The sequence below is a fragment of the Kogia breviceps genome, chromosome 15, assembly GCF_026419965.1.
Source record: "Kogia breviceps isolate mKogBre1 chromosome 15, mKogBre1 haplotype 1, whole genome shotgun sequence".
NCBI classification, from domain to species: domain Eukaryota; kingdom Metazoa; phylum Chordata; class Mammalia; order Artiodactyla; family Physeteridae; genus Kogia; species Kogia breviceps.
Window position 1 is genome coordinate 68,365,547 of NC_081324.1, and position 7,536 is coordinate 68,373,082.

The 7,536-nt window shown below is 45.7% G+C and overlaps 1 protein-coding gene across 1 annotated transcript; it reads left to right on the forward strand.

Moving 5' to 3' along the window:
* Positions 1 to 1,436: 1,436 nt before the first annotated feature.
* On the forward strand, positions 1,437 to 6,466 carry XBP1 (X-box binding protein 1). The gene is given in 6 exon segments (XM_059040237.2): positions 1,437 to 1,706; positions 2,788 to 2,884; positions 3,920 to 4,048; positions 4,869 to 4,904; positions 4,907 to 5,014; positions 5,322 to 6,466. Coding segments are annotated over 6 exon segments (1,170 nt in total). The 5' UTR covers positions 1,437 to 1,464; the 3' UTR covers positions 5,880 to 6,466.
* The last annotated feature ends 1,070 nt before the right edge of the window (positions 6,467 to 7,536 follow it).

Consider the following 7,536-nt stretch of genomic DNA (forward strand, 5'->3'; position numbering starts at 1 on the left):
GGCCAGGGAGTGAGTCTCCCACCCCTACAGGCACTTTAGGACCTGGCTAGCTCAAGGCTGATGGGAGTTAAAAAGGAGGCAGGCTGTTTTGTCCTGGTCTCTGATTAGCCCCCATCTCTTTTCCAGTCCACAGAAGCAGCCTGTGTTCAGGACGGCCTGAGCTGGGCCAGCTCAGTTTAAATAAAGTCATTGATTTCACTCTGCCAATTTGGAGAAGAAAATACTAGGAGGCTCACGGTCCAGTCCTGGGAATGATGGAAACTATGCCCTTGAAAGGGCCTATATATCAAAAGACTGAATTGCTTTCATTCATTCCTTCTTCCCATACTGTTTTCTTCCCACCAAAATATAATTGAAGAGCTAACCTGACTTATTAACACCGAAGAATTACCTGGAAGTGTTCTATCTTTTCACTTTTTGCATATCTTCCAACCACCAGCTACGAGATTTACTCATCTCTGCATCCCGAGAACCTAGAACAGTGCTGAGCATAGAGGAAGCAGTAACTACTTAGTAAAGAAAGTATTGCTTTGTAATTCTAGGGAACTTAACATTTTGTAATTTGCTTCAAAAAAGTGAAAATGCCCGTGTGGGGTGTTTCCTCGAGTTTCTCCATTTTAATATTCCTGTGTCTAAACTGGTCCCTAGCTACCGTGGAGGCCCCTCTTTCACAAGTCCCCCCACCCACTCCGCCCCTTTGCGCCGCAACAGGCGGGCAAGAGCCCTGAACCTCCCCTCATGTCTTATACGTGACATTTTTTCTTTTCATAATAATAATAACGTACACTCATAGCAGAAAGTTTAGAGATGCAAAGAAAAATGAAATTACACGTATTCCCGCCACTCTGAGAGAACACTACGTAAGGTTTATTAAGCCTTCACTATGAGCTAAACCTAGTTTTAAAACTCGCGATCTCACTCCCTAAAGACTTATTTCGCGGAATTTCTTTGCAGGCTTTTTTCTAACCCAAGCCCCGATTGGAGCTGGTCTTTCGATTTTCTGCTCAGCTCCGGGCCCTAAGTGGCGCACAAGATACAATTCTGTCAGGGGCTGGTAAAAATCTGTGTCTCCGTAAAAATTGGTCTGGAAATCTCTCGGTTTGGAATTAAACTCTGCGTCAGCCTAGGGGGGAAATTCCATTTATTGAGGAAACTCCGCCTGGCTCCGGACCCTTCCTCACGAGCACCGGACTTCCCTAGACCTGGCCCTCCGGTCACCCACACCCTCCCAGCGCGGAGTTACGCCTACCGCTCACCCCGGCGAAAAATGCCCGGCACCGCGGCCGCCACGCTGGACGCCCTGGCCCCACCCCCTCCGGATCGGCCGGACCAATGGGTGCCAAGATAGGCCTGCGTCACTCGGAGCTTGCCAATCGCGGAGGGCCACGATCGTTGAAAGGCTGGGCGCGGCGGGACCGGCCCACTGGGCGGCGGGGCGCGCACTCGCGTAGACACGCTCCGGCCATGGTGGTGGTGGCAGCCGCACAGAGCCCGGCCGCCGGGGCACCCAAAGTTCTGCTTTTGTCCGGCCCGCCCGCCGCCGCCGCCGCCGCCGCCGCCGCCGGAGACCCGGTCGGCCGGGCTCTGCCGATCATGGTGCCGGGCCAGCGAGGGGCCAGCCCGGAGGCGGCAAGCGGGGGGCCGCCCCAGGCGCGCAAACGACAGCGCCTCACGCACCTGAGCCCCGAGGAGAAGGCGCTGCGGAGGTGGGCGAGGGTCGAGGCACGGAGTCGGAGGGCGAGGGCCTGGGGTCTGGGACCGAATCCGAAGGCGAGACAGGGACCTGGCGCCGCGCTGACCGTCCGTAGCGCTCAGGCGTTGATGGCCGGGGCAGTCCGGTGCCAGCGTGGCGTGGGGCGGGGCAGGAAGTCTGGACTAGCAGATCCACCGCGCTGGGTGGAGTCCAGAGCTGCGCAGGCCTTTTTTATTTACTTCTTTTCTATCTCATTAGAGATAACCAGAGCTGGGTATAAGGGTACCTGGGTTCGAGGCCCTCTAGCTGTGATCACAAACCCGTGATCAGCTTTTCTGAACTTGGGCTGTGACATGAAGCCAATTGGTTAGCCTACTTTTTTTGGAGGCGCACGGAACTGAAATGTCAGCTGTTGAAGGGGGCTGGGAGCGCTGTAAGGCTCACTAGTCAAACTCAGCTTCTGCATTCTTAAAATGGTATCTACTTCATCAGGCTGCTAGGGAGATTGAGAAATGCCTAGTACTTAGTCCTCTGTAAATGTTAGTTCTCTTATGATCATTGTGCTTTTTGTGATTTACGAAGTGCCTCATGAAGTAGACACGGGCCTAGGCTCTCAGCACCAGGGCGAAAGTCGCATCAGCCTCTCCCTCTTTTGAGTTGGGTTTAGGGAGGGAGGGTTTATGTCCTAGCGCGATTGCAGCCTTTACTAAATTTAATCAGTCCAGGTTGTATCCTGTTTGAGGGGATTGGAGTCCGGAAGCAACGGGGGAGTAGAAAGGGGAGGAGGAAATATCTTATGATGCAAGGTGAATAATATTTGTGTCCAGCCTCTGTGCTGTGGCCAGGGATCAGACGGAGGTGGATGACTCAGTATGGAGGAGAATAAAGTAGGTCTTCAAGCTAGATCCACAGAAGGCTGATTTTTTTTAAATTTTGGTTTTGTTTTCTTGAGAGGAGGAGCCTGAAGTGTATTTTACCATTAGTCTACCTTATACTGTAAATTAAAATGAAAGCACCAGGTGGCCAAGTTTTCAAATACAGATATAAATAAGGTTTGAGATGACTCAGTGTGGTATGTCTCTTTCTGTTCTCAGGAAACTGAAAAACAGAGTAGCAGCTCAGACTGCCAGAGATCGAAAGAAAGCTCGAATGAGTGAGCTGGAGCAACAAGTGGTAGATTTGGAAGAAGAGGTAATAATACTTAAGGCCAAACTCGTGTCTTTTATCCATTGTATATCTTTCCTTGGTTAATGGTTGCTTCATCTCCTTTAGTATACAATTGGACACATAATTAAAAGTTAAACTTTTAGTTAATCTAAGTTAGGGTAGATAGGTAGTTGGTTAAGTGGTGAAGCTTGATGAGAGCAGAAGTGATTGACCCTCGTGGCATTTGGTGCCAGCTCTATCTCAAAGCTGGTGAATTACAACATTACAACAATGCTTTATCAGTTAGTACTAAAAAATTAGTAAAAGCAGATAGGAAGGGCTTCCCTGGTGGCGCAGTGGTTGAGAGTCCGCCTACCGATGCAGGGGACACGGGTTCGTGCCCCGGTCCGGGAAGATCCCACATGCCGCGAAGTGGCTGGGCCCGTGAGCCATGGCCGCTGAGCCTGCGCGTGCTGAGCCTGCGTGTCCTGAGCCTGTGCTCCGCAACGGGAGAGGCCACAGCAGTGAGAGGCCCGCGTACAGGAAAAAAAAAAAAAAAGCAGATAGGACATCATTGCTTAAACTTGAGACCTTTTCTGGCTTATCCAAAAGTCCACTAATGGTTCCCTTCCCCTTCTAGGTTCTACTTGTTACCTAAACTTAAATTGTTGCCAGTTACACATCTTGAATACATAAGGATTATTTGTGTTCTTTTTTTTTTAACATGTTGATTTTACAGTCCACCACTACCACTTTTATTATTACCCGCCAGTTCAAGATAGGATATTTTTAAATGTCATATCTAAATTAAAGCCACAAGTCACTCTTTGTTGAAGTCTCTATTAGTAGTTGGGGGCATTGTGTTATATGTGACCCCGTGAGATGGCACTTCCTAAATAGCTTTTTTTTGGTAATTATAACCTTGCCTTCTAATATCCACTGTGAACAACTTCATAAGCATAGAGTTTTCCAAAAGACGCGGGAGAAGGAAAGGAAACCTATTGTAGTGAAACGCTGTCAGGTGGATTCTTAAGTGAAAGAATTAGATGTCTTAATAGCCTCTTCTGAACTTTCTTCTAGAACCAAAAACTTTTGCTAGAAAATCAGCTTTTACGAGAGAAAACTCATGGCCTCGTAGTTGAGAACCAGGAATTGAGACAGCGCTTGGGGATGGATGCCCTAGTGACTGAAGAGGAGGCAGAGACCAAAGTAAGTCACGTCCTTTATTTGGTGCCGTATGTGAGAACTGGTTTTAAGTGACATGACCTCTTTCTTTAATGATGCTTATTCATTTTTCAAGAGTGTAGTGAATAGTACTAGGTCCTAATAATTAAAATAAGTTACATGACTCTCCAAGAGAAAGTATTAACAAATGCCAGTAGTTGACAAGATATATCTACCATGCCAACATTAAGGAAAACCAGGATAAGAGAGCCAGTCAAACCTGACTTTGAATGCTACTAAAACTATAGTGGTTCTTTGATGAATATGATTGAGAAGAGAAGGGATTCATTGTGATAGTGACACCTTTCTGATAGAAGAGTGATGTAATGGGTTTTAATTTACGAATCATGGCAAATTCAGTGATAACACTTAAGTGGTCTAAGGTTGACAGTAGGGCAATTCTACTCAGAAGATAATGTTCAGGACAAACTTTTAAAAAAATTACTATCCAAAAATATTCTGGGCCTAAATTCACTATAGAACTTTATTACTCAGAACATTATTCTTATTGAGAATATAAGTAAGATATTATTCAAGAATATCGGTCCTTCCTGAATCTTTGGGGAAGAAAAATGTTTCATTGTACAGAAAATCACGATAAAGTTAGTCTTACCTTCCTTTTCTTATCTCTTCTTGAGGACGGCTCAAGAATATGGAAATAACAAAGGTTTAAGGGAAAGATTTCAGCTCTAAAGAACAGTTTTCTAGCTTTCTTGAAAGTCAAGAATCACAGCTTCCTGGCAAGTATTTCCCTGGGGACTCTCAGTTGTTGGAGCTGTTCATTCACTTTGGTCTTTCCTCCCAGGGGAATAGAGTGAGGCCGGTGGCCGGGTCTGCTGAGTCCGCAGCACTCAGACTACGTGCACCTCTGCAGCAGGTGCAGGCCCAGTTGTCACCCCTCCAGAACATCTCCCCATGGATTCTGACGGTGTTGACTCTTCAGACTCTGAGGTAGGGCTTATTGAGGTTTACTAAAGAGGTGTATAACTATTTAATTCCATTTGTTTGATGCCTGACATCCCTAACCAGACAGATGAGGGCAAAGAAAGGTAGTTTCAGTTGAGTTGGAGGTGAACATTAACTACCTTCCTACTTCCAGGTGGTTTAGGACATGGAGTGGAGTATAGATAAATGGGTCTGGTGGGTCCTGGAGGTCATCCTATAGCCTAATGATTAATTTACATTATGGAACCTAGCACTAAGGTAGATTCTCAGTGCATTCTAATAGTTGAACTCCATTTAATTTTTCCTTTTACAGTCTGATATCCTGTTGGGCATTTTGTTCAACTTGGACCCAGTTATGTTCTTCAGATGTCCTTCCCCAGAGTCTACCAGCCTGGAGCAGCTCCCAGAAGTCGACCCAGAAGGACCCAGTTCCTTACCCGCACCCCCCTCTCCATCCCTGGGGACGTCATCAGCCAAGCTGGAAGCCATTAATGAACTGATTCGTTTTGACCACGTATATACAAAGCCCCTAGTCTTAGAGATACCCTCTGAGACAGAGAGCCAAGCTAATGTGGTAGTGAAAATTGAGGAAGCACCTTCCAGTCCCTCAGAGAAAGATCACCCTGAATTCACTGTCTCAGTGAAGGAAGAACTTGTAGAAGATGACTTCATTCCAGAGCTGGGTATCTCAGATTTGCTTTCAACCAGCCACTGCCTGAAGCCATCTTCCTGCCTACTGGATGCTTATAGTGACTGTAGCTATGAGGGTTCCCCTTCTCCCTTGAGTGACATGTCCTCTCTGCTTGGTGTAGACCATTCTTGGGAGGACACTTTTGCCAGTGAACTCTTTCCCCAGCTGATTAGTGTCTAAGGAGTGATCCAATACTGATGCCCTTTTCTTGACTATTACACTGCTGGAGGATATAGCACAGAAGCCTGTGCTTCATTCAAAAAGCCCAAGTAGAGGGTGTATGGTCCTAGAGAATTCCTCTAAAGTATTTGTTCAAACCTCGTAGGTCACCCCAAGTATTGTCTTTTGACATCCAGCAGTCCAGGGTACACAGATACATTACTATAATCCAGAATTAGAGATTCTGAGGTTGTACCTTTATCTTAAGGGCAGTGGTTTGCCCTAAAGTATTTACGTAAGCATCACTAGAAAAGTGTCTTAGACATGGAATTAACGAATGGCCCTTTATCATTTCTCTTTACCCATCTTGGCATCCCAGGCTTGCCTCTGATCTTAGGTCCTTTAGTTTGCTTCTGCAAGCAGAGAGAACACCTACCTGAGGGGGCTCCTTTTCCCTCATCATGTACAGTTCAAGTAAAGATCAAGAATCTTTTGTAAAATAGAAATTTACTATGTAAATGCTTGATGGAATCTTTCCCTGCTAGTGTAACTTTTGGAAGGTGCTTTCTCCATTTATTTAAAACTACCTGTGCAGTTAAAAAGTACAATGCAGTGTCTTTGTTCTTTGATTCCTTCTTGAACTTCAAGTCTTATTGTTATTCTCTACTGGTTTTCACTGTTTGCCATGGTAGTGATTTATCCCACTTCAGTGAGCATGCCACTTTTTAAAGTGACTGAAGGCTTTCCCCCCTTAATTACCTCCTCCTCCAATTCCTGGCTGCCTGAAGTAATACACTCTGAGCAGTTACTATATTTGAGACAGTTTCTTCCGCCTAACTGACCAATATTACAGCGCAGAGCTAGAACACTTAACTTTTGCTATCAACGTGTTAGAGAAGGACATGCCATTAAATATCAATACTTCTGCTATTATTATAGAGATTAAGAGCATTTTCTAGACTCAAACTCCCTGGGTTCAACTCTGCCACCAGTTCAGCTGGGTAACCCTGGGCGTAAATTACCACTTATTTCCTCATCTGTAAAGGGGTATAATAGTATCTCTAAAGGCTGCTAGAGGATTCAAAGCAGACAATGCATTGTAAGCACTTAGTATATGCCAGGCACCGTCCCAAGCACTCAAAAGTTAACTGTTATCTCCTAATCCACTTTGGAAGGGTTTTAATCTCTTACAGAATTATATACACTCTAGGACATGTTTCACAAAAGAATGAACCTGTTACAACCCCCAAACTACAGACTTGATATCCTCATCATCCAATGTGCACTTTTCCTTGGGAATCCACTTACAAGATATTAAAGGAGTCCCCTAATTTATAGAAATTACTTTACCCATGCCAGCATTCTATGCCAGTATTTACTGACTACCTCTGGGGAGGTCAGAGTGAGTGAGCAGACCAAATGAGGTGGGATTCGTGGGATTTGAACAATCCCCAGCAGCAAGGCAAAGCAGGCTATGGTTCCAGCCAAGTACAAGGGAATGCCTTTGGTGTGACTGGGGGCGTGTCCACAAGCATACTAGTAGGCAAGAGAGCCTAAGTTCCCTGGTTGCTGAAATCAGAGCCCAATCCTAGTACTTGGCAATGCAAACTTGCTTAATCTCTGAGTTTCTGTTTTGTAACTGTAAGAACAATCCTCCAGCTGCCCCACAATTAAAAAC